General features: G+C 37.1%; 1 protein-coding gene across 6 annotated transcripts in view; it reads right to left on the bottom strand.

Annotated features, from left to right (window-relative positions):
- The window catches only part of FOCAD (focadhesin), a 327,680-nt gene that overhangs the window by 239,260 nt on the left and 60,659 nt on the right, over positions 1–27,761 (bottom strand). For 5 of the 6 annotated variants that reach the window (XM_030919606.1, XM_030919604.1, XM_030919601.1 and 2 more), the window contains 2 exons: positions 22,872–22,976; positions 5,072–5,173 (listed from right to left, as the gene is read on the bottom strand). In XM_030919606.1, coding sequence (XP_030775466.1) covers positions 5,072–5,173; positions 22,872–22,976 — 207 coding nt within the window. The remainder of the gene's footprint in view (positions 1–5,071; positions 5,174–22,871; positions 22,977–27,761) is intronic. The other variant, XM_030919607.1, reaches the window with a different exon arrangement.

Below are 27,761 nucleotides of genomic sequence, written 5' to 3'. Positions count from 1 at the left end.
GACTTCAAAAGGAGGGTGGGAAGGAGTGGGGACAAGGGCTGAAAATTTTCCTGTTAGGTACTTTGTTCACTACTGGGTGACAGGATCAATAAAAGGCCAAACCTCAGCACTACACAATATACCCTTCAAACAGATCTGCACATGTACCCCTGAATCTAATATAAAAAGGAATTTTTTTAAATTATAATAAACTATGCTTGACAACATAATCTTATAACACCATACATTTCATAGCAATGTGATTTTAAAATGCCATTAACATTAATAAAAATGTAAACGTTACCAAGCCAATTAAATTTTTTTCATTCATTTATTCACTTGGTAAAATTTACCGACCACCTACAGTATACCTTACTCATCTATGTGATGGAAACAAAGTAAGAAATAAAAATAGATTAAGTTCCTGCTCTCATAGAGCTCACAGTCTGAAGAAATTTTTTTATCATAAGCCCAAATACTTATACAATCTATAAAAATCAGAAGGACTTTTGAGGTCATAATTATTACTGAAACATATATCTTTATCACACCTTCTACTTTAGGAAACTAAAAAAAGATAGATGAAGGAATCAGATAATGTATGTATAAAATACAAAGCGAAAGTTTCCAGAAAAGAGATTTAAGAAACTTCCTTCTCCATCTCTCTTTAATAATGTATTCCCCAAATAATAAATACTATCCAGATGTCAACAGCATCCATGGAGAGCTTATCTGTTTTTTTCTACTTTGAGATCCTGAACGTGAAATGTAAGGTTCATATAAAGAAATACATTTCCAAGATGCCATTATGATTTGACATCAGGGGCAAACGTTGAACTTCCTTTAGGACAATATACTATTTAAAAATCCCCTTGGCTTAATCTGTTCTGATTTTAGATTCTGCATTTCCCACGTGGTATCTGATGATTAATCATCACTTCAGTGGAGTAAGAAATTACCAGGGCTTAGGAAAAAAAGAATATTAAAAAAACAGATAATCTGAAATCTCAAACTGATTTAAAATGTAACCAATTATGTATGTACCTACACACAAGTCTTTTATATTTATGTTCACCACTAAGGGAGAAGTCGCAAAAAAAAAAAAAAAACAGACCTAGAGAGAGAGTAAAAAACGGAGGCTTGGACCAGGCACGGTGGCTCACACCTGTAATCCCAGCACTTTGGGAGTCTGGGGTGGGTGGATCATGAGGTCAGGAGATCAAGACCATCCTGGCTAACACAGTGAAACCTCGTGTCTACTAAAAATACAAAAAAATTAGCCAGGCGTGGTGGCAGGCACCTGTAGTCCCACCTACTTGGGAGGCTGAGGCAGGAGAATGGCGTGAGCCCGGGAGGAGGTTGCAGTGAGCCGAGATTGCGCTGGGCGACAGAGTGAGACTCTGTCTCAAAAAAAAGAAAAAAGGAAAAAGTGGAGGCTTTAGGCCCAACTCCACTAGTTAGCCAAGAAACCTTCCGTAAGTCATTTAATGTCACTCTCCTCAGTTCTCTCATCTGAAAAATTATGTTAGACTAGACAATCTTAAAGTAACCCAGACTAAAATCTATGATATCATCAATTTGTACCATTCTCAAATTCTCAGTTCCTGAAAGGTTAAAATCATAGGCCTTCAATAAATAAAGGCAGAACTTAATTATAAAATATACCTAAATACTGTGTGCAGAGGTGCATGCCTATAGTCCCAGCTACTCAGAAGACTGAGACAGGAGAATCACTTGAGCCCAGGAGTTCATGTCCAGCCTGGGCAACATAGCAGACTCCCGTATCTTAAAAATAATAATTATAATGCCCCCCAAAAAAATCTAGCATGAAGATATACTGTCATTTTAGGACATATATATAATATTAAAAATGAACATAAATAGCTAGCTAATGTTACAACATTTTGCTTTCTTCTCAAAGTTGTGAATTGCTACTCATATTCTTATTAAATTAACAACCTGTCACCCAGGCTGAAGTGCAATGGTACAATCTCTGCTCACTGCAACTTCCGCCTCCTGGGCTCAAGTGATTCTCAAGCCTCAGCACCCTGAGTAGCTCTATTACCTTCTAAACAACAACAGACTGAGTTAACTGGCCCTAAAATTATATCTCAGGAAACTAAGTCTGCAACCAGAACTATCAATTTCATACTGCAAGGAATAATTCTATAGTACAAAAATAAAGATGAGGCTATTGAAATTATTCTTTGCAAATAAATACAAAATAATTTAGAATTTCAAATGGCTCTAGATAGCATACTCTAATACCTAAGAACTTAAGTAAAAGGAATGAGTCAATAAAAGCTTAACAGTAAATAAACCAAAGTCAATTAATATTTTTTCCTTATGATATCTAGACAACTTAAATTAGAGTAACTACTTCTAAGTCCCAATTATAATACACCCTTGAGATAAAAGTAACCAAATAGTACATTTATTATTTACTAAGCATTGGAAAAGTTATGCATTCTTAAGAATTAACCTATAAATGAGCTCAATAACAAAAGCAGCGTGGCGGCAGCAGCATCTTTTATAAAGCAATTCAATCTATTTAGCAACAGAGAGAAATTTCATTAAACAAATGTGTTTATTTCTTCAGATTTTTTGTTTGTTTCTTACAGAGTTGAACAAAGTCTTATTTAGTAAATATTAATGTCTTACCTTTGAAAATGCAATCCTACATAGGGGAAGACAGGATGATAATGATGTTCATTTTGAGCTATTCATTCAACTGTTAACATAAATTTTTCTCACTAGCAGCCAATTACAAGTTGCTATGGACTGAATATTTGTGTCCCCCACAAATTCATATTCTGAAATCCCAACTCCCAAGAGAGTAGGAAGTGAGACCTTTGGGAGATTATGCGATTATGAGAATGGAGCCCTCATGAATGAGATTAGTGACCCTATAAAAGAGGTCTCAGAGAAGTCTCTTGCCTCTTCCACCGTGTGAGGATAGACAGACAAAACGGCCCTCTGAGGACTAGAAAGTAGGTCCTCACCAGACTCCAAATTTGCCAATACCTTGATCTTGGACATCCCAGCCTCCAAAACTGTGAGAAATAAATTTCTGTTTTTTATAAGCCACCCAGTCTAAAGGTATTTGGTTATAGCAGCCCAAACTGACTAAAACACAAAGTCTCCTATATCTCTTTAAAACTTCCAGTGGCAGTATATCCTGCCTCGAAATTCTATGTAAAACTGAAGTTATGGACTTAGAAATGGTGTTCTAAGACACTATATTTATAAGATACTATAAAACCTTCAAAAGCAAGAAAATATGAATGTATCTGGCATGGTGACTATAACTCAGGCATTACCCAGAATAATGGTATCTTTATCACAACCTTATGTGATGGTATTAAGTATGTAGTGATACTATATATTTTAAGGCGCTCTACAAACCACTACCTGAGCCCTTCTAATCCAGGGTCCTCATGAGCCCTTCTAATCCAGGGTCCTCATTTAAAGAAATTCAACATTTATAAAGCACCTAGAAATGTGCCAAGCATCATTAATACAAAGAATAATGAACCACAGTCCCTGCCCTCAAGAAGGTTTCACAGTTTATAGAGGAGAGTAATAACGAAAATGTCACAACTGTAAGGTATTATGTAACCATGCAAGAGACAGGCCATGGCCGGGCGTGGTGGCTCAAGCCTGTAATCCCAGCACTTTGGGAGGCCGAGACGGGCGGATCACGAGGTTAGGAGATGGAGACCATCCTGGCTAACACGGTGAAACCCCGTCTCCACTAAAAAATACAAAAAACTAGCCGGGCGAAGTGGCGGGCGCCTGTAGTCCCAGCTACTCAGGAGGCTGAGGCAGGAGAATGGCGTAAACCCGGGAGGCGGAGCTTGCAGTGAGCTGAGATCCGGCCACTGCACTCCAGCCCGGGTGACAAAGCGAGACTCCGTCTCAATACAAAAAAAAAAAAAAAAAGAGACATGCCTAATACAGCTTCTAGTAACAAAAGAGCCTAGGGCAAAAAAATGCCTAAACAGAGATTTTAAATAAAGAAATTTATCAGGAAGAGAGTGGGGTAAGTTTCAAGAGAGAACAGTAGATACCAGTAAATAAAAATATGGAGAAAAGGAAACAGCACTGCTTCCTGTGTGGAACACAAGGCAAGTCAGTGTACTGCTAAAGCATAAACTGTGAGATGAAGATAAGAAAAGATAAAGCTGGTGAGACAGATTGGAATTACATCATTTACTAAGCCTGTTTATGACATATTAGATTTTATCCTGTAGTCCAGGGAATTTCAAACTGTTTCAGAAACCAAACCTTTTTGTTTTCCCATAGAAAGCTTCCATAAGATATCAACAAGTAAGTACTATGAAAACAGAGCTGAAGCGGTGGGAACATGCTCCATGCTTAGCCCATGCACTGCAAGTGCAGTTTGAAAACCACGGCCACAGAGACTTAAGCACGGAAGTGATACTGTAAGATTCGCTCTCTTGATATATACTTCTGAGGAATGTTTAGAGAATGGATTTGAGCAGGACATGACTGGAGACAGAGACACCAGTTAGGAACAGGTGGCAAGAGCCACAGCAAGAGATAATGAGGCCCTGAACCAGTGTCATGGTAGTAAGGATAGGAGAAACGGGAGTAGCTTTGAGGACGATCAAAAGGCCTTGGTGAAAGTACACTAACTGCACATATGGTGGCTATCTGATCCCACTTGGCAGTAATACTTTATCCCAATTGGCAGTTTTCTAATGGAGAGACTAACTCATTAGCCAATTTCCAGAGGGATGAACCTATCTTTTATATGTATTGTGTAGTAGCTTACTGAATTTTTCTAGCCAACTTTCCCAACCACTTACCAATGTTTAACTTCTTTAATAACAGCTTTTCTCATATTCAACATTTCAACAACCAATAAATCTGGTATTTTTTTTTCTTTTACTCTTTAAAAGAAAATAGAAAACTACAACCTGCTCTAGGATGTTTCTTCAGGAGAAAACATTATAGATCAAAGCAGCTAAAAAGAAACAAAACAAAACAAAAAAAAAACCCTAGCTCTAAAATTAGCATATACCATTCTGTCTCCCTCACTTTATTTTACATTGTAATTTTATATTACCTTTCAGGGCACTGCTGGAAAAATGCTGTCAGCTGCTGCAAAAATACTGGCCAGCAATCAGGTCTGTGTTCAAGCACAGTGATCAAAGGATGAGGATGATTTCTAAAAAACACAAAAAGTCACATGGGAAGCCGTCATTCAAGACTAAACATTTTCAATATCCAAATACAACAGCAAAGAAGCCAATATCATCTAGAGACTTTTTTCAGGATTCATAATTGTCACAAAATGATCACTTGCTCCATTTGTTGCAGAGTTGGTTCATCAGAACTGACTCTCCCCACTGCCTTTACCTAACATTTTTGCAGAAAACAAAACGGACCCAGGAGCCTCAGAGATCCAGATTTGGGAAGGGGCTCTTCCATTTAACAGCTCTGTAACTCTGGCCAAGCTCCTGAATCCAGGAGCTCTCTCATATCCATCCCCTTGATCCTTCATTCCTAGAGGTCACAGGCCACCTCCTCCTCCTGCTACTCCTGCTCTCTTTCCAAGCCTGGAAATTTCCATTTCCTCCAACCTTACCCCAACCCTGTCTCTCCCTCTCTGTTTCCACTTCATTATTTCCATTGTATGGTTCCGTGTTTCCCAGGATATTTAAGAATAGAAAAAGGGAAATATTCCTTCCATCTTAACAACAAACTATCCAAACTGAAGACACATAAAATTTGTTGAATGCAGATGAATCCTTTTATTTGAGCTACTTCCATTAAGATACCTAAAGAGACTATATAAAACATAAAATCTGAAATTTGGATTCTCAAAGAATGGGGTTTAATCCAAAAAAAAAAAAAAAGGCACAACCATGAGTTATTTTAAATAGTTCAAAAAGGCTACTCTACTAATAATTGTAAATTGGTCAGCTTTTTAAACTATTAGGTACTATAAAATTTTTAGTTATTATTTATGTGGCTTTTTCCTCCAAGAAAATATTTAAATAAAATGTAAGGTGGGACGCAGTGGCTCACGCCTGTAACCCCAGCACTTTGGGAGGCCAAGACGGGTGGATCACCTGAGGTTGGGAGTTTGAGACCAGCCTGACCAACATGGAGAAACCCTGTCTCTACTAAAAACACAAAATGAGCCGGGCATCGTGGCACATGCCTGTAATCCCAGCTACTCAGGAGGCTGAGGAAGGAGAATCACTTGAACCTGGGAGGCGGAGGCTGCGGTGAGCTGATGTCACGCCATTGCACTCCAGCCTGGGTAACAAGAGCGAAACTCCATCTCAAAATAAAAAAAAAAAATTAAAATGCTCATTGTGAAAACCTGCAAACAATACAAAAATATCAATCTTTTTAGCATAAAAGGAACCACATACATAATGCTATTCTTTAATTTTAATTTTAACCCAACTACATATCTCCAGCAATGATTTTTCAAAAAACAGTAACTATCAGACCATCAGTTACACTCAAATGATTTTTTAAGACTGCCTTCGTGGTGATTCTCAAAATATGATGCCTTACTAGTAAGATCAACTGGGAACTTGTTAGAAATGCAAATTCTCAAGCCCTAGCCCGGACTTAATAAATAGCCCTGCAGGAAATTCTGATGCACTGCTATAAAGCAGTGGTTCCTAATCTTGGTTGCAAGTTAGATTAGCTGTGGAAATCTTTTTTTTTTTTTTTTAATACTAAGGCCCAGGTCTGTTATCTTAGACTTGCTAGGAATGAAGTTTGTCCCTTAGCAATTTTTTAAAACTCTACAGGTAATTTTAGTATGTTGCCAGGATTCAGAACTGCTACAAGTAAAAACTACTGCAGGGGTGTTGGGGGTGGCAAAGGTACTATTTTTTTTTCTCTTTTAAAAACAGAAGAGTACAGTAGATCTACCACGTTGAAACACACATGAAACACCTCTCTGACACTACCACACAGTTTCTGAGTATAACACTATCTCTTTATTTCTTCTTAACCTCACCTAACCTATCATGTACTAACTAACTTCACATGCTGGCAGCCTCCTGTTTGCTAAAGCACAGGCTATTTCTGACTGATGGGAATGCTATCATTGCTAAGGGATCACTCCAAGCAACTTTTAATGCCAAAACTCAGAAATCATATCAAAATCATTCATGTTTCCCAATTCCAAACCCTTTGGCAGTTAAACCTACCTAGAATTTGCTTCCACTCTGGTTGCCACAAATACTAAGAAAAATATTACAAATCCTAAAAGCCTCTCAGGTATGTCACATCAGATGAAATTCTTAGATTGAAAGTTCAGCAGGTCATGTTCAATTAAAACCACAAACCAGGCCAGTAGCAGTGATTCACACCTGTAATCCCAGCACTTTGGGAGGCCAAGGCTGGAGAACTGCTGGAGGCCAGGGATTTGACATCAGCCTGAGCAACATAGCAGGACCCAGTCTCCACCAAAAACAAATGAACAAACAAACAAAAAAACACTCACCACATAAAAAGGAAGAAATAGCAGAAACAGTACCTACAATTATTTCAGCAGCTTTGGGTTCTTCTGATAAGAACCATATTGCTATAAAGAGAATCAGATATAATCATCCATTAATCTTCCAGATAATGGTGGCACTTATAAATATTTAAGAAGAAAACTCAACAAGTTACTACAAGGCACTGAAGTGCTTTTCAATATTCTTCCTTTATAAGTCATCTCCCTTCCATCCTTCACACTTCACCAAAAAAACTACTAAGGATCTATCTCCTTTTTAAAATACACAGTTTTGTCCAAATTGAATAAGGTCAACAGAAATAAAAAATAGTATAAAATGGGATTAAAAGTGATGTATACATGGCAAACAATTCTATTATAATTTACATTTATGCATACCGAGGGAGCCACCCCAGCTTTGTTGCATGATGCTGAAGGCCTGTTTTGCTAGCTATTGGATTCAGCAGATTTTATTTAGTATCTCAGACCTAAATTCAAAAAATGAGATTAAGTAAAATATAGTAGGATAGGGATCATAAAGATTAATTACTGATTTAGACATCTGGATAATTAAGTTTTTCAAATAATTGATTATGTCAGATCTGAGTGGCAATATTGCAGGTAATGATACACAATATTGATTCCAAGAAGCTGAAAAGCTTGAGGGAAAAGGTAAGTATAAGAGGAGAACACTAAATCCTCCTGTTGATCAGCGTTTGATTACTAACATACTATTTCAACTAAGTATACTAACCTATAATCAATTATAATTGCCACAATTTTAATATCTTAATCATAATGAAGCAAAGAGCTAAATTCTCCCTTGAGTCATCAAATTGGTATGTAATACATATATAAAATAATCCATAAAGCCTTAGGCTCATGTAATAGAACGGATGTATTTTTTAACTCAATAAACTTCATTGCACAACTGCCCATGCATGAGAGTTTCTCAGTCTTAGCACTACTGACATTTTGGGCCACATATCTCTTTATTGTGTGGGTTGTCCTATGCACGATGGAATGTTTGGCAGTATCCCTGGCCTCCACCCACAAGATACAAGTGGGATTTCTCCTAGTCAAAACAATCAAAATTGTCTCCAGACATTGCCAAATATCCCCTGGAGGACAAAATTGTTCCTGGTCAAGAATCACTGCATTGAGTAAATGACAAGTACTATGGAAGGTCCATCACTGAAGAAAGCATTGCACCAATCCCGAACTGTTAAAAAAAAAAAGACTATGCTTCTACTTTTCTACTTTCACCTTTCCTTACACTGAACAAAAAGTAGTTAATCAATCATGACCAAAGTTGTGATTTTCTTAAGGAAATATAGTTATCAAACTGGATGCACAAGAGTAACAGAACACAGCAGAAACTAAAAGCCTTAAAATGGAAAACAAATGTAAAACTATTCCTTTACAAAACATAGAATAAAGGGCATTAAAGAATATTCATGCTAATTTGGATATGACAGAAAATGAAGTTATTTTCCTACTTAAAATATTATAATTAGAGCATTTAAAATTCAATAAAGCTAAGTATAGCTCAGTCTTGCTGTATTCAAGAGCTGATTATTACATTTATGGATTACTCAAGATTTCTCTTTACTTTCTTCCTCTCACCCACTGCTTGTTAGCCTTTCCATTTTTTCAGATATATCCAACTGAGAAAGGTCAAGGTAAATGAAAGGATCCACAGTTTAACCGAGTCAAGTTAACAACTTTAAATTGGAAGCATTACTGATCAAAAAAGGGAAGAATGTGGTATGGAAAATGCCAAAACACAACCTGAGTCATGCCTCAAATTTCTAATTATCCCCAAACCGGCTATTCAAGTTATGAACAGTAAGTTGCCTAACAACGCTTTATTCAAAAGGATAGATGGGCTGATGAATCAGCCCGATCACTTGTAAATAAAACTAACAGTAGAAGACAATAAGCTATACAAGTTTTGAAAAAATAAACACAAACATGGCACATTATCATCATTATTATTTATATTAATATATGCAGTGACTACAGAACATTATCGGAATTACTTACTATTATGTAGCCATGTCCATATCTCAGAAAATAGAAGTGGAGAGGTGAGATAAAATTGTGAGGGAAAAGAACTGAATTAAAAGAATCAAAAGTTCCAAATTTACATCCTGGCTCTGCCACAAATCATGAGATCTCATGCAAGAGAATCAACCTCTCTTGGCTAAAGTTTCTTCACCAATAATAAAATAAGGCGATCAGACTAAATACCTTCCAGAGCGAATACTGTATAACCCAAGCCACCCATTAAAACCCTAACCTTAGTACTGCTCAGGACTACAGATGCAAACAAACCCTGCAAAGGCAAAAAGTATTAAAGATGGCAGCTCTCAGCTACTAATAATTCTATCCCAAGCTTAAATGGCTCTAAGTCCAATGTCTAATAAAATCTAAGTCCTCAAAAAAAAGGACTTCTATTTTTAGCTCAAAGATAAATCACCCTATTTTTTTTTATTTCAGAAGGAAGTAAAGTGCTATGTCCGCAGAAATTTTTAAATCAGAATTTCCTAACTCCTGAGATAGCCAATAGATTCTGCTTTCTCCTTAAAAGAGAATGACATTATTTCTAAAGATCAACATCAATACAAACCAGGCAACCAGGTCACCCTTCATTGGTCTTTAGTGACTATAATGTCTCCGTGTGCATTTTGGGGGGGGGCGGGGGTGGGCTTCTGTTGTTGCTGTTGTTGTTCTGCAATAGATGATCCAATTTGTTGTACATTCTTTGGCACTTCCCCATTTCGTGATTTGCAAGTATTTTAATCGCTATTTTTAAGTAAAGCATTTAATATCTAGCAAATAGAAGAACTACATAAGTGGGTACAATTATGATTATCATCAGGATAGGTTTGTTTCTTAAATTACAGCATAAGCGGTATGAAAGCTGGGTATGTGTCTTTTTAATCTTTTTGTTTCCCTTTCAGTGCCAAATGCCTATCTACAACAAACATAATTATCACACACATACTTTCCCCAAATCACCTTCTTAAACTCTTAAACTGGTTGATTCATGTTGTTGCAAATGACAAAATAAACTGGATCATGGGAAGCCAATTTATCACAGTCCCTCTAGCACATTGTCCCAAAGTCAACACTGTTCAGAGAAAAAAAGCACAGAGGAAGCACACAGAGTTGGTACCTAATACTTCAATATTCCTACTCTTTATTAATATCATGAACAGCACAGAGCAGTACAGTACATGTATCCTAACAGAACGGAGTGAGGAAGGAATGAATGATAAATGCATAGTTCCCCCAGACTAGCAGAGGCAATGATAAAATATGTAACTGGATTCACCTTTCCAAGTATAAATACATCCATCCTAATAGAAATGAGGGGGTTAAAAAAATACTCTGTGGTAGGCAAATCAAAAAGCAAAAGTTATTTGTAACCTTTAGGTCACCTCAACCTTCTTGTTACATCTCTGAATATAGGAAAGCTATGATTTGATTTACATCATAAATTCAGCAACAGACACAGATTGCCTTTTCTGTGTGAGGAAACAATGCCTGCAGTCACCATGCATTTTCATGTATGCAGCTGTGACCCTGGCGCTTTCAGAAGCATTGCATAGCACTTACTACATCAAATATGCATTTTAAAAGCATTTCTCTACCTGCTCTGAATTTTGATTTGAAACTGCTGGTTAGAAGCTAAAAAGAGATTTTTTTTAATCTGCAGATTTTAAGTTAAAAGATGCATAATATAAAATTATGAAGATTCCACCATGAATATTACTATAAAAAAGAAATAATAATTCAAAAGGAAAAACTAAACAATAATTGTGAATTTCTATAGATCCTATAACATAATTTTAAGACAAATGCATCTTTATCCTTCCTACATAAGCTCCTAGAAAAAGACTTGGAGCAAAGCAATTTTAATTTTGTCATTTTTGAGTGACAACATCTTTTCTTTGAGTCTATAAGGCTCTATAAGGCTACAGTGTAAGATTCCTTTCTTTGAAAATATACTTCCTATTACAATGATTCCCCCCCAACAATGAACCTTTCCCAGAATCCCTTTTAGAGGGACAGGATTTTAATGCAATGGTGCCTGCCAATGTCAAAAGTCTGGAACTATTTTAAGTACAAGGTAATTGGTTAGGGGGAAACATAAATGTACTTAGGGATCCACAACCTTCCTTTCAGTAAGTTGTGTGCTATGATCACTTGGTGAGGGGGGGGGGGGGGGGGGGGACACCTAGAGACAAACAAATAGGCTAATAAGCAAAAATTACAACATTTTTGTGGCCTTAAAGACATTTATCAGCAAACTATAATACCAATCTTTCAATTAAACATCTACAATTAGAAGACCATATAAAGTGTTTTCTGGTGGCTACTGCTAACTGGAAGACTGTATGATGGGTGCAGCTTATTCTAAAAGTAAATCCTAGGTGTAAACCCCAGGTGATTAGACCCATAAATTGTGAACAAAGACTTTCCTGAATAGAAAAGAGGAAGGAAAAGAGGAAATGAAAACAGGAGCAAAACATGTAGCTAGAGAGAAAGAATGGAACTGCAAAGAGACAGATGGCCCTTGCAAAGTACTACTGGCTATGTTTTCTCAATTACTTTCCTACCTTCTTCTTTATCCTTAACTCTGCTGGGCTTTTTCAGGAGTGGATCTGACTACATCCTTTCCCATCTTCTTTCTCTGATTTTTCTATAATGATTTCTACAAGCCCACTGAAACCATATGTAAACTTTTTAGTATATATGCATGTGTACATTTTCTGTAACAGGAGAAAGTCCAAAACTTTTATGTAATTCTTAAAGAAGGTCCTGACTACCCTCTCAAAAAAGGCTACATATCAGTAAATTAAACCTAAGTATATCTAAGGTAGTTGCTACAATTCAGTCTCATTAGAACTTCTGCTTTCAAAAACACTACAAAGATCATTTCCAAAAAAAAAAAAAAAAAAACTTATATGATATGTTCTGTCCAGAAACGGTGGCTCCCTGAGTGTAAGTTTTTGTAACATCAGTAAAATAAAAATAAAATTAATTATTGCATTAATGTATTTCACTGGTTTCAATCCCTTATGGCAGCTTGATTGTAGAGGTGTCATACTTACACTATGCTAAGTAAAACCAAACATTTATACCTCAGGAGATCCCTTCAGATAATATATTCAAGTATTGAAATAATCAACCCCCCAAAAGCAAAATGCTCACTTTGAAAACAAAGCCATATGATAACAGCTGACGGTCGATTTTTTTAAGAGTGAGAGGATGAGCAACATCATTGAGAAATAGTAAATATAATAATGAAATTTATGTAGATATGAAAAACAACTAAACTAAGGACTACAGTTCATTTTCAGTAACTTACAAAAAGTAGTTTACCTTTAAAATATATATAAAAGGCAAAAAAACACTAAAAATGCAAATAGTCTTAGCATCAAAAAATTCCAGGATAAATAAAATTTTTTATCTATGGAATGGATTAAAAGGAATGAAGTATGGATGCACGCTACAACATGAAGGAAACCTTGAAAACATTATGCTAAGTGAAAGAAGCCACACTGTATTGTTCCATTTATAAGGCAAATCCAAAGACACAAATAGTAGTGTTTTCCAGGGGCTGGGAATAGTGTATTGGGGAATGACTGATAATGGGTATGAGGTTTCTTTTTGGGGCGATGAAAATATTCTGGAATTAGACAGTGACAATGATTACATAACTTTGTGACAATAATAAAATCTACTGACTTGTACACTTTAAAAGTGAATTTTATAGTATGTAAATTATATCTCAATAAAAAGGCATTTAAAATATTTCAAACTTAACTCAGCCACATATTATTTTTAATTAACCTTTTTTTGATTTTAGAAAGCACATGTATCAGCAGTATAAGTATACTGCTAACGTAAAAAAAAAAAAATTTAACTTGGATTTCCCTTAGAAAATAAGTCCGAATCAGAATCTGATTTATCTCCATAATATCCTTGATTGATAACTTAATAGTCATTTCCACCTCTAAACCATATAGCTAACTCTTTTGCCACTAATAAACATAAAGGGAATGGTGCAGTTGGGAAAATCACCATTTTGTAGTCATCACAGTGAAAACTGGTTGGGAGTGCTGAGCTTAACGAGGAGCAGAATATTTGCATGGTCTCAAAATGTATTCCCCACAGATTGCTTATTAGTTCAAAACAATGGTAACTATTCAGTACAGAAACCACACAACACCTCCACTGGGTAACCAAAATTAAAATCCCCAATGAGAGGCAAGATGGACACCAGTACTTCCACATGTGATTATCCTCAGAAGGACACAGCATCATTTATATGGAATTCAAAAATGCCAACATCATGAAAAACAAAGAAGGATGAGAAACAGTTCCAGATGTTAAAAGGCTAAAAAGGTATGGCAACCAAAGGCAACATGTGATCCTAAACTAGATCCTATACATTAAAAAGTAAAAAGGCAAAAGGTAGGACATTATTGAGACAATGAACAAAACTGGAATATGGACTGTACGTTATAAAAAGTATTATAGCAATGTTCAATTTTATATTCTGGTTATATAAGAGAATATCTTTGTTCTTAGAAAACACACTCTTGAATGTATGCAATTTACTCTCAAATGTTTTTTATTAATTATACAGAGATAATGATAACGCAAATGTGGCAAAGAGCAAAATCACTAATAAATCTGGGTACATGGTACATGGGAGTCTTTGGTACTATTCTTGTAACTTTTCTGGAACTTTAAAATTATTTCAAGATAGTAAGCTAAAAAGAAACGTTTGTAATGACTTCCCACTGCTCTTTAAGTACAACCCAGTCTTTGCCATGGCCTTGCATATTCTAGCCCATGCCTACCTCTCCTGAGCCAATGTCCCAGCCTCACCCTCCCTAGAGCACTAAACTCCAGCCACTCTGCCTCCTGTTAGTTCCTCTCATGGGCCAAGCTCCTGGGCACTTGCTTTTCCTACGTCTGAAACACTCTTCCTGCACTCTTCATGCAGGTGGCTCCGTGTCTTCCTTCAAAACAGAGAATAGGAGAAAATGCAAAAACAATGCTTAAAAAGCAAGTTATTGAAATTAAAAATGGAGCTACATTTTGATATCCACAACCACAAACTGGTCTTTGTGCAGTTAAATCAGGATTTATCTTGGGCTTGCTCTTGCTTTTCTTTATTTGATGGCCTTAAGGGATGAATGCATTTGCCCTCAGTGATAAGGAAAAAAATCAATATGAATTACAAAATATCTCAGCCTTTAGGATACACATCTTTAAGTCCTCAAACTTAACTCTCCCTCCAAATAAACTACATACTACTACATAAAGAGATGAACAAATACAAACATAGGGCGCATAACTTTAATCTACTCAGGGTACAATCATCCATTACTGTTGGCCTAATTGCCCACTTCAGAGCACACCATCTGCCACAAACATTTAATATTCCCCTATTTCAGAAAGTACAGCTTGATGTTTACCAGACCAAACCTTCCCACAAATAAGATTCTTAACATTTGATATTTGTGCATGTCAGCCACTGTCTGGCACATCAAAAAAATACATGAATTCTGGAACAAGCAGTTACTGCTCATGAATTCACAGCTATTTCCTCACTTTAGCTGAGGGAAGAGAGATCTTTAAAAGATTGCCGTAATATGAATATGCAGAGAAAAAATTAAAAGCAAAAGCACATGATACAATTTCAGGGGGAAAATGGCATCTTACAAAGCAAATAAGAAAATTAGCCTCTAATACTTTACAACCCATGAAAATTTAGTTATTCTTCCCTGCAACCAAAATACCAGCCAAATATTGATTCTCTGCCCCACTTCCTGCACAATCAATATTAGAAAATGTTTAAATAGGCCCAGCGCCAAGGCTCACACCTGTAATCCCAACACTTTGGGAGGCCAAGGCAGGTGGATCGCTTGAGCTCAGGAGTTTGAGACCAGCCTGGACAACATAGCAAAATCCTGTCTCTACAAAAAATTAGTAGGGCATAGTGTAGCACCTGTAGTCCCAGCTACTGGGGGAGCTGAGGTGGGAGGATAGCTTGAGCCTGGGAGGCAGAGGTTGCAGTGAGGCAAGACTGCACCACTGTACTCCAGCCTGGGTGACAGAGTGAGAGTCTGTCTCAAAAAAAAAAAAAAAAGTTTAAATAACTTAAATATAAGTGTGTTACAGAAAAGACAGGTTCTAGCTAAACAAAAGAAAATTCAGACCAAACAAAAAAGGGAGAAAAAAAGAAAGTGTGAACTAAAGGATACTACATAGTGGTTTAAAAAAATATATCAATTAGTTTTAAAAAAAATGTCAATTAGTATAACTAGAAAGGGGCTTCTGAAATTCTTGAAAATAGTATGTGCATCAGAGGTCACAAACTTGTTGCCCATGGATTGCATCTTGTAAGCAGATGTGTTTTGTCTACCTACCCTACATTTTAAAAAATTTGAATTGGTTGTCAGCATTCAGTCAAGAGATTTCACATAAAAATTTTATTTATATTGAAAGATCTGAACGTGTGGCAACAATGAAGTCCCATTGTTTCATGGCAACAATTGGCCAGCAGTTCTCCGCCCTTACCTGCACACTGGAAATCACATGGGAAGCTTTTAAAAAGATACCAACACCTCAGACCAACCCTTCAGTCATTCTGGGTAAAGCCCAGTCATCTATATATTTCAAAGCTCCTAAGAGGGCTCTAATGTGCAGCCAGAGTTGAGGCTCATGGGCCTAGAGTTTTATACTTGGCATATGCTCTTTAGCTATTCACAGTAGCCAAATGTACTGCACTATGCTTCCAGTTACAAAGGTAACTGAGAGTTGCAGCCCTATTTAAATATCTATGCCTAACCTTGTTTAAGCCGCAAAGCTAGAGAAAAGACTGCTTAGAAAGGAGGGTCCAGTTAAGCAATATGAGCTGTATTAACTACACATGATTCTAGTCCAGTGTTTCTCAAAGCCTGGTCAGTAAACCACCTCCATTCAAATCCCGTGTTAAAAATGCACAAGTCTGGGCCATGTTCCAGACATTAAAAACTCCAAAGATGAGCTCCTTATGCACAGTAACAAGTGTCAGTTTCTAAGAGGATGTTCAAGATTCTCTTCCCCTCCTCCTCCCACAACCACCTACCCACCGTCTGACCATGAAGAACACTAACACGTGTTGGAGCCATGGAATTTTTTCATTGAACAAATCTATGATCTCTTACATTTTCTCTCTAGCATCCAAAGTTGGCTTGCTCTCTTTGGACTGCTTTTCCTTTACAGTCACTCTTTGCTTCTGCTCTTGGCCTCTCTATTGTCAAATTTGACACATGTAAGACAAATTTGGTGCCTTGGTACTTAGAAAGATATAGACTTCTTGCCACCCAAATAGAGAAAAGGAGGCATGGTTAAGCCACCCAAGATCCCGCCTAGTCTACTTCAAGGGAAACCTTGAAGCTCACATATGGTACCATCAAGCTCCCAGATACTGAAACAATAGTTATCATGCGTAATCCACAAATTACATATTTCCATATCATTGAGCAACTCTGGATAACATGCTGATTCCTGAGTCTCACACAAAACCTACTGAACAGGTAAGAATCTCTGGCAAGTAGGATTCAGAAGCTATACTTTCAACACACTGCCCCGGTGGTTCTTATGCAAGACAAGTGTGAAAACCACTAAGCTCTACGTACAATAAAAAGAATATCATCTCTAGAGCTCTGTCATAAAATTCAGAGGGGCTAAGGGAAGCCACTGCCTAACATTCTTAGTTCTCATATCTCTCCTTTTCTGTCCACTCCCATACTGGTACAACTTACTCGGTTTAGCACAGACCATTTAAGATGACCAAGTATTCTGTTGTACTGTAATTCAAATTAATCAGCTATTAGGAGAAAAAGAAGAAATACTTAAGCCCCAACTGAATACTGGCACAGTGCTTAATACCATAAAAACACAGATTAGCTGCATGCCCAGAAAGCTTACATTTATTTGTCATACTCCTTCTATTTTAAATTAATCCTATACAATAACCAGAAAATACCTCTCAGTGGAGTTCTAAGTTTCTCATATCCCTTTTATGCTTTCATACACAGCTCATCAGTTGCCTCTTTAAGGCTGGATGATATTGCTAACCAACATGTGGCAAAGAAGGCTCTAAAACAGCATGACAATTTTATGCTTGACTCAGGTAATCACAGCTCTCTTGAAGGGAATATGCTCTTCAGGTTCACCTCTCCTCTGTTTCTGGCATCCACAATCCCCCTTGGAGGAACTTAAGGCTCTTATACACTTGATTACACTCTACTGATTTATAGTGCCAAACGGTCATTCACATAAGGGCTCTCCATAAACATTACCGGATTATGCCAATTCAGGTGACTGATTCCGGACCTCTTAAGGGGCCACGTTATCTAAAGACAACCCTATGTATCCAATTCTTTTCAGCTTCTCAAACTAGGCTTCCTATCCACACCTTGCACCAACTGCCTTTTGAAACAAGACTGAAGTTAAAAGAACCAACTACAGGAAAAAATGAATTACCAGGTCAAACATTACAGATAATTAAAGGTCTAACAATTGCACACTGTGAAGACAATCAGGATTAAAATGAGTAACCCAAATTCTCTGCATCATAGAAAACTTCTTTTTACCATCATATAAACTGATGCTTCTTATACTTTAAGGTGCCTATAAATTACCTAGAAAATCTTTCTAAAATGCAGTTCTGACTCTGGCACTCTGAGATGGAGTCCAAGGTTCTGCATTCTTCACAGGTATGCTGATGCTGCGGTAGCTCTGCCACTCAACAGTGTGGTAGGGCAACAGCAGCATCACCTGGGAGCCTGTTATACAAGAATCTTGAGCCCACACTAGACTAAGGAAAAAGATTCTGCACTTCAGCAAGGTGCCCAAGTAATTAGGATGCACATTTTAGAGCAGCTGACACACCATTTTGTACTCACTATGAATGGCAATCACCTAGGACACTTTTAAAACCACTAGGCCTCATGGAAGAGATTCTGATTCATTTTGTTTAGGATATTTGATTGTTCCCATGTTTGTCGCTTTTTAAGCACACCCAGGTGGTTCTAATGAGCAGCCAGTATTGGGAACCATTGAACTAAAAATACTTCCCTGAGCAGGGAGAAAATATGGAGCGACTGCTAATTGGTAAGGAATTTCTTTGGGGATGATGAAGATGTTCTAAAATTGCTTATGGTGATGGTGGCATAACTCTGTGAATAGAGTAAAAGTCACTGAATCATACATTTTAAATGAGTCAGTCATATGTGAATTATATCTCCATAAAACTGTTACATAAAAATTTCAATTAAAAACTTCAACAGCTTCCCTATTTAAAAATAAATAAGCCCCTCTTAACAACAACTAAATTGAATTATTTTCTATCCTGAACTCTAGCCCAAGAGTTTGAATTTCTTTCTAAAAAGGAGGAAGTGCAGATGTTTATCCAGAAATATTAACATCCGCTTATTTACTCTGCAGGCTCAATTCTAGTCAAGGCAATGGATAAAGAATAAACCCTTACATCACAAAGGACACCACTAGTTAAAAAAAGAAAATCATGTTTACCAATTTGGAAAGCTTTACTTTGCACACCTCAAGTTTTCATAGTATTTTCAAAAAAAAAAAAAATTCCTTTTGCTTCCCTTAAAAATAAATCAGTTAATTCATTGTACCACATTCTTCCAACTTGTATGTTTGAAGATATTCACAAAATATGTTAAGAAAAAAATATAAAATGCAAATCTTGACCTTGTTTAAAAAATTGCCTTAAACAATAATATCCTCATAAAAATAAGAGATCACAAATATCACTAAAAATTATAGGAAAGATCATGGTATATGAGATATACCATGACACAGACCATCCCATATACAATATATGAGATACTACTTACTTATTATCAAAAAGAAAGCACTATAAATACAGGTAAGTATAGACACCCCTCTGTATTTTGGAGACAGACTCTCGCACTTCTGATACCTGTGGTGTCAAATACTGAAGACTAAAGGTGCTATAAGATCAATTCAATGGTGGCTAACAATAAAAGCACCTCATTTCCTTTCCCTGTTTGATCACCGTAGCCCATGTAAGCCATCTTCCCACATGAATCAATGCCCTTCTTTATGGTTCCATGCTGTCATTCTTTTGAAGCAAACACATTCTGAAATGCCTCACTGAACAGAGTTCCTAAGGCAACATACACTGATTACACGCATCTTCTGGGTCCTCTGCTAACTCAGAGCCCCTCTCTTCAGAGATGGTTTCCTGGGTCCTTCAAGACAATAGGTAAGGTCACCTTCACAAGGGAGTATGATTCCCTCCCTTGACCACAACCCCCCCAGAAAATCCAGTGCATTGTAGTATTATTGCTGCTGTGTATATTTTATTTTTTTAAACAATTCTACCTTATTACATTCTACAGATGACAAAGAAAAGGCAAATCAACACTCCTCACTACTGACCTTGTCCTAAGTCACTTGGAAATAGCAGTCTCTTATTGCTTTTTATAGTAAGGCAGATTACCAAACTGCCTAACCTAAATCCCCTCTGCTTTAAGTATCTTTGTTCAAGGAAGTCTTCCATTTTCTTTTTTTTTTTTTCTTTTTTTTTCTTTTCTTTATTTTTTATTATACTTTAAGTTCTAGGGTACAGGTGCATAACGTGCAGGTTTGTTACATATGTATATTTGTGCCATGTTGGTGTGCTGCACCCATCAACTCGTCAGCACCCATCAATTCATCATTTATATCATGTATAACTCCCCAATGCAATCCCTCCCCCCTCCCTCCTCCCCATGATAGGCCCCAGTGTGTGATGTTCCCCTTCCCGAGTCCAAGTGATCTCATTGTTCAGTTCCCACCTATGAGTGAGAACATGCGGTGTTTGGTTTTCTCTTCTTGTGATAGTTTGCTAAGAATGATGGTTTCCAGCTGCATCCATGTCCCTACAAAGGACGCAAACTCATCCTTTTTTATGGCTGCATAGTATTCTATGGTGTACATGTGCCACATTTTCTTAATCCAGTCTGTCACAGATGGACATTTGGGTTGATTCCAAGTCTTTGCTATTGTGAATAGTGCTGCAATAAACATACGTGTGCATGTGTCTTTGTAGTAGAATAATTTATAATCCTTTGGGTATATACCCAGTAGTGGGATGGCTGGGTCATATGGTACATCTAGTTCTAGATCCTTGAGGAATTGCCATACTGTTTTCCATAATGGTTGAACTAGTTTACAATCCCACCAACAGTGTAAAAGTGTTCCTATTTCTCCACATCCTCTCCAACAACTGTTGTTTCCTGATTTTTTAATGATTGCCATTCTAGCTGGTGTGAGATGGTATCTCATTGTGGTTTTGATTTGCATTTCTCTGATGGCGAGTGATGATGAGCATTTTTTCATGTGTCTGTTGGCTGTATGAATGTCTTCTTTTGAGAAATGTCTGTTCATATCCTTTCCCCACTTTTTGATGGGGTTGTTTGTTTTTTTCTTGTATATTTGTTTGAGTTCTTTGTAGATTCTGGATATTAGCTGGAAAAATTCCCTTTGAAAACTGGTACAAGACAGGGATGCCCTCTCTCACCACTCCTATTCAACATAGTGTTGGAAGTTCTGGCTAGGGCAATCAGGCAAGAGAAAGAAATCAAGGGTATTCAGTTAGGAAAAGAAGAAGTCAAATTGTCCCTGTTTGCAGATGACATGATTGTATATTTAGAAAACCCCATCGTCTCAGCCCAAAATCTCCTTAAGCTGATAAGCAACTTCAGCAAAGTGTCAGGATACAAAATTAATGTGCAAAAATCACAAGCATTCTTATACACCAGTAACAGACAAGCAGAGAGCCAAGTCAGGAATGAACTTCCATTCACAATTGCTTCAAAGAGAACAAAATACCTAGGAATCCAACTTACAAGGAATGTAAAGGACCTCTTCAAGGAGAACTACAAACCACTGCTCAGTGAAATCAAAGAGGACACAAACAAATGGAAGAACATACCATGCTCATGGATAGGAAGAATCAATATCGTGAAAATGGCCATACTGCCCAAGGTTATTTATAGATTCAATGCCATCCCCATCAAGCTACCGATGAGTTTCTTCACAGAATTGGAAAAAACTGCTTTAAAGTTCATATGGAACCAAAAAAGACCACGCATTGCCAAGACAATCCTAAGTCAAAAGGACAAAGCTGGAGGCGTCACGCTACCTGACTTCAAACTATACTACAAGGCTACAGTAACCAAAACAGCATGGTACTGGTACCAAAACAGAGCTATAGACCAATGGAACAGAACACAGTCCTCAGAAATAATACCACACATCTACAGCCATCTGATCTTTGACAAACCTGAGAGAAACAAGAAATGGGGAAAGGATTCCCTATTTAATAAATGGTGCTGGGAAAATTGGCTAGCCATAAGTAGAAAGCTGAAACTGGATCCTTTCCTTACTCCTTATACGAAAATTAATTCAAGATGGATTAGAGACTTAAATGTTAGACCTAATACCATAAAAACCCTAGAAGAAAATCTAGGTAGTACCATTCAGGACATAGGCATGGGCAAGGACTTCATGTCTAAAACACCAAAAGCAACGGCAGCAAAAGCCAAAATTGACAAATGGGATCTAATTAAACTAAAGAGCTTCTGTACAGCAAAAGAAACTACCATCAGAGTGAACAGGCAACCTACAGAATGGGAGAAAATTTTTGCAATCAAGTCTTCCATTTTCATAGTACTGTGAAGATGGTTACATATTCTAGAGCAAACAGAATAATCTTAGTTTTGGGTAAAAGATTTCAATTCCAAATTAGCAACCCTGAAACCCACACTGGTGATACTCATCATGTTGTCAACTCTATCTCAATTCTCTGCATCTTCGAAATGCTAACTTCCTGAGAGGTCAACACCCACAATCACTGTGTGCATATCCTGCTGAATTAAATAACATTCTTAATGGATTATCATGTCACAGTTAATAATTTCATTAAAAATTCACATTTGTTGGCCGGGCGCGGTGGCTCAAGCCTGTAGTCCCAGCACTTTGGGAGACCGAGACGGGTGGATCACGAGGTCAGGAGATCGAGACCATCCTGGCTAACACGGTGAAACCCCGTCTCTACTAAAAATACAAAAAACTAGCCGGGCGAGGTGGCGGCGCCTGTAGTCCCAGCTACTCGGGAGGCTGAGGCAGGAGAATGGCGTGAACCCGGGAGGCGGAGCTTGCAGTGAGCTGAGATCTGGCCACTGCACTCCAGCCTGGGTGACATAGCGAGCCTCCGTCTCAAAAAAAAAAAAAAAAAAAAATTCACATTTGTTTAAGAAAAAAAATGAAAAGAGAAAAGGCTTACCTAATGGTATATATATTCTGAATATTCCTTTCCCCACCTTGTCCTTCCTTAAGAGCTTGCATTTGTAGTAATTTCATAATGGCTTTTATCAAGCCATGTGTATTTCTGTAAAGAAATATAGCATGTTAAATGTTATAGATAAAAAGTGAATATTCTAATCAGGTGCTTAATCCTATCATTTTAAAATAATTTTAATACTTGCCACCCAGATTAAACAGTAGCCACCCACAGGCACTCAATTCATTCTACAGTACAGCCCAAACCCATCCAACACATTTAAAGGAGAAGAAATGGAGCCAAAGAATCAAACCACTAACTTATCAATCATCTGCCTACACACTCTTGGGGGAAAATCAATCAGGAAAAAACAAACATTTGCCCACATAATTTCAAGCAGTGACCACATTGGTTACCCGCACCGAATGACCAAATCTTTCATTTATAAATATTAGCAGACCATGAAAAATAACCAAATATATGAAATGGATCAGCCACTTTAAAAAGTGGGCCAGGGAACCAATTAGAGCAAATAACTCCCATTAAAACAGAGCTAATAGAAAGGGAATAGCAATTTAAATTTTTTCCTTATTTTTGTAAGAGATAAGAGGATAAACATAACAAAAAGAAAAATAGGCTGCCTTTCTTAAAGAGCTCCCTGGAAAATAGAAAAAAAAATCTTAGAAACAAAAAACTCACTATTTGTTAAATTTAAAAAGTAATTTTTTTTTAGATGGAGTTTCATTTTTGTCGCCCAGCCTGGAATGCAACGGCATGATCTCAGCTCACTGCAACCTCCATCTCCTGGGTTCAAGTGATTCTCCTGCCTCAACCTCCCAAGTAGCTGGGATTACAGGCATGTGCCACCACACCTGGCTAATTTTGTATTTTTGGTAGAGACGAGGTTTCACCATGGTGGTCAGGCTGGTCTCACGCTCCTGACCTCAGGTGACCCGACTGCCTCAGCCTCCCAAAGTGCTGGGATTACAGGTGTGAGCCACTGTGCCCAGCCAAAAAGTAATTATTGTTTAATTATGCTTGTTAACATTTATTGAGCATTACCATAAGTTAAGCACTCTTCTAAGTTATTTTACTATGTCATCTACTATTCAGAACATAGTTGATTAGAAATCAATGTTTAACTTTATTTTTGGGTTAGAACACTACTTGGACTTAATTAGGTATCATTTGTGGCATTTATGTGAGATGTTACTGAGTGTATTTTTTTATGGCATTTAAAGTTTTCCAACTGACAAAAGGTCTGGCCACTTAGTAGACTTGCACAATCCAATACAGTAACAGCCACATGTGGCTACTGAGCACTAGTAATATGGTTAGTCCAAATTCAGGTGTTCTATAAGTACAAAATACATGCTAGATTTAAAAGACTTTGGGACACAAAAAAAGAATATTAAATACCATGTATAATTTTTTGTATTGATTACATGTTGAAATAATATTTTTGATATATTGGGTTACATAAAATATATTATTAAAATTAATATCATCTATTTCTGATTTTTTTAATGTGGCTACTAGAAAATTCTGAATTACATATGTGGCTTGCCTTTGTGGCTAAAGTTATATTTCTATTTCACAGCACTGCTATAGACACTCAAATGGTTTAGTGCCTAAATGGATTCTCTGGGGAGTATTGAGATTTCTTTTGCAGCTGAAGCATTCACAATCTACAATGGTATGTTTTCTCTTCCATATGGATCCTCTTAGGACCATGCAGTATAACTCATGGATGAATTTCTCATGACATACGTCACATGTGTATGGTTTCTCTCCTGTGTGGATCCTCTGGTGAACACAGAGGTATCAACACTTCATGAAGCCTTCTCCATAAAGATTCTATCTCCTACGTGTGTTCTCTAATGGATGTCAAATCGAGATTTGGCTTGCTCCCATGCTATACATTGGTACTGTGTCAATTCTATAGTACTTTGGCCCACAAAATGGCCAGTGAATTCCACTTAACTCAGTGAAAATTAAAATGGAAATTTTTTTGTAAACTAGAATGAAATGTATTGCCTTAAGAAGGTCTGACTGCATGGCATCTCCTTGAGGACCTCCTTGGTAACCAAGGTATGGCCTTGTCTTCTTCCTTTGGAACTGCTCACATTCTTCTGAGAAACTTCTCTATTGACACTGAATTTCTAGACTCCTCTTACGCCAGAGCTTAGGAAAAAGATACCTCAACATCCAGACTTTTAAAATAAATTCCTTCTTTGCAATTCTTCACAACATTTACTTTTGCAGAATCAGAACCTTTTTATAACTGAAAACTCTGGACTATAAGGACGGGTATCTCCCAGTATATCCTCCAGTTCTTCACTACCCTTCACTACACCTTCCTTTACAAAGACCTGGAGATCCCTCAACATAACTGCTCTATCACCAATTTATCAAGAACCTATACCTAGTTATAAATGTCTGGACTCAGTCACAGGGCAGAGTTCATACAGCCTCCTCAGAAGTTCTATGGGATCTGACTCCTCCAAATATGTGACTTTTGTAAGCTAACTTACCAGGTCTCAGGGATGCAGTCCTGCAGCTCTGACCCAGGCCTGTGCCTAGATGTTATATGATACCACGAAATATAAGATCTCATCATCACTAACTGGGTGAGCAATTCTGAGAATCTAGTATCTGACTAAAGCCTATCATAGGGAGTCTATTTTGGTCTGTCCTGGTGAAAGAGTCACTATATGTTTAGAAGCCTTCTTGTCTTCTAGCCTTTGATGTCTATACAACTGAAAATCAGCTTTCAAGTCTGATTTAAGCTATTTATATGCTACTGAAGAAAGGCCAGGCTTCACCTAGTAACCTCGTAAGACCGCACTCTGAGCCTAATGATTAGTTGAAATGACCAGTGTTAACTGAATTTCTGACTGAATTTCTTCCAAAAAATATGAATTAATAATCCTTTTTTGCATGTGAAACTATATTGGTTTTCCTTAATTATTTATTCATCATATGACTAGAGTTCTAGAGACAGCAGATAACAGATCTATGGTTTTTATGGTCTCCTACCTTTTTATGAAAGCAGTGGAATCCAAGAGAAAAGAATAAACATCACATTTACTTTTAATTCCAAGGGATTCACAAATCACCAATGCTGATAAATGAACTCCAATTTTTTAAACTTTAAGTTAGGTCTCACTCTTATCTGTGGATTCAGATTTTATTGTGTAGATATCTGAGTCTATGCTGTATTTTCAGCAAGAGTGTAGCATGAGTAGATTATAATTTTTGAAAGATGATGGCATCAATCAAATTACACAGAGAGCCATTCAAATGGTTACACATTTGCCTTAAATTTAATTGAAACTATCCCTCTCAACCCACTTGAAATAGACATTATGTATATTAATAAGTATTGTTTAATAAATATTATTTACATATTTCAATTGGGTTGAGAGGGATACTTTCAGGTTAATATTTATTTAAACCCCTACTTCAATTCGAATTAACTAGGGAATCTTGGGCAAGTCACTTAATGCTTAGGGATCTCAACATCCTCATCTTTATAATCAAAAATCATAATAAGCCCATCTCTTATGTTGTTTTAAAAAAACAAAGAATAGTATGTTAGTAAATTACATGCTTTTTCAAAAAGTTGGGATAATTCAAAACTTATACTATAACATAAAGATAATAATGTTCTTCCCTCTTTACAGATGAAGCTGTGTAAGCACAGGCATCAGAGTTAATGAATGCTGAAGCCTGGAATTTGCCTAAAGCTAACTACAAAGTCACCCTAACTCCTAAAAATCTCTAGTATTTTCCATCTCTTATCGCAAAATCTGCTTTTCTTGTTTTCAAGCCTTTGTTATTCTGGATCTGAGATCTACTCCTGCAAAATGAAAATTGTTGAATTCTGTAAGATTTCATAAAGAGGTTACAGTAATCTGAATCACGCTAAAACTCAAAATAGTGAATTAGAAGAAAACATAACCACTGGAGAAGCAAAAGTCAAAGAAAATTTCACTGGACTTACGTCTTCAAATTGAAAAAGCTTCCAAGTACTGAGCAAGATTTCTGAAATAAAATAATTGCTGACAATTCTCAAAGGATAAAAAAAAAAATCCTATGACCTCTTAAATTTTATAAAACAAAAAAAATTATAAAATAAAAACAACTAGACTTGCATCATTTCTAATTTGGCATCAGCATTCCTGTCTACAAACAACAAAACTGAGAGAAGCAATGCATGCAGATTTGTAAGAGAAAGGCTTATAAAACTCAGTAAGTTCAAACATCTCCCCCCAAAAAAGTGAATAACATACCACAACAAAAGAAATATTTTCACACATAAAACTCGGAAAACTTTTCTTAAAGAGGTTCTCCAGTTAAATTAGAATGCATGATCGCACAGCCTTGTAACTATACTGAAAACACCGAATTATATACTTTGAAAGTGATTTTATAATATTTGAATTATATCTCAATAAGCTGTTATTCTTTTAAAGGATTAAAAAAAATTGAAGAGGCCAGGCACAGTGGCTCATGCCTGTAAACCCAGCTACTCTGGTGGCTGGAAGCCAGAAGATCACTTGAGGTCAGGAGTTTGAGACCAGCCTGAGCAACAGAGGAAGATCCTGTTTCTTTAAAAAAAAAAAAAAAAAAAAAAAACCTTAAAAAATAAGCCAAGCATGATGGCGCACACTTGTAGTCCCAGCTACTCAGGAGGCTGAGGCAGGAGGATCACTTGAGTCCAGGAGTTTGAGGTTACAGTGAGCTATGATCTCACCACAGCACTCAAACCTGGATGACAGAAAGACATGTCTCAGGGAAGGAAAAGAAACGGGAGGGGAGGGGAGGGGAGGGGAGGGGAGGGGAGGGGAGGGGAGGGGAGGGGAATGGAAGGGGGGGAGGGGAAGGGAG

The sequence above is a fragment of the Rhinopithecus roxellana genome, chromosome 16, assembly GCF_007565055.1.
Source record: "Rhinopithecus roxellana isolate Shanxi Qingling chromosome 16, ASM756505v1, whole genome shotgun sequence".
Taxonomy (NCBI): domain Eukaryota; kingdom Metazoa; phylum Chordata; class Mammalia; order Primates; family Cercopithecidae; genus Rhinopithecus; species Rhinopithecus roxellana.
Note: the sequence above shows the minus strand (reverse complement) of the source record. Positions and strands in the feature narration are given on the sequence as shown.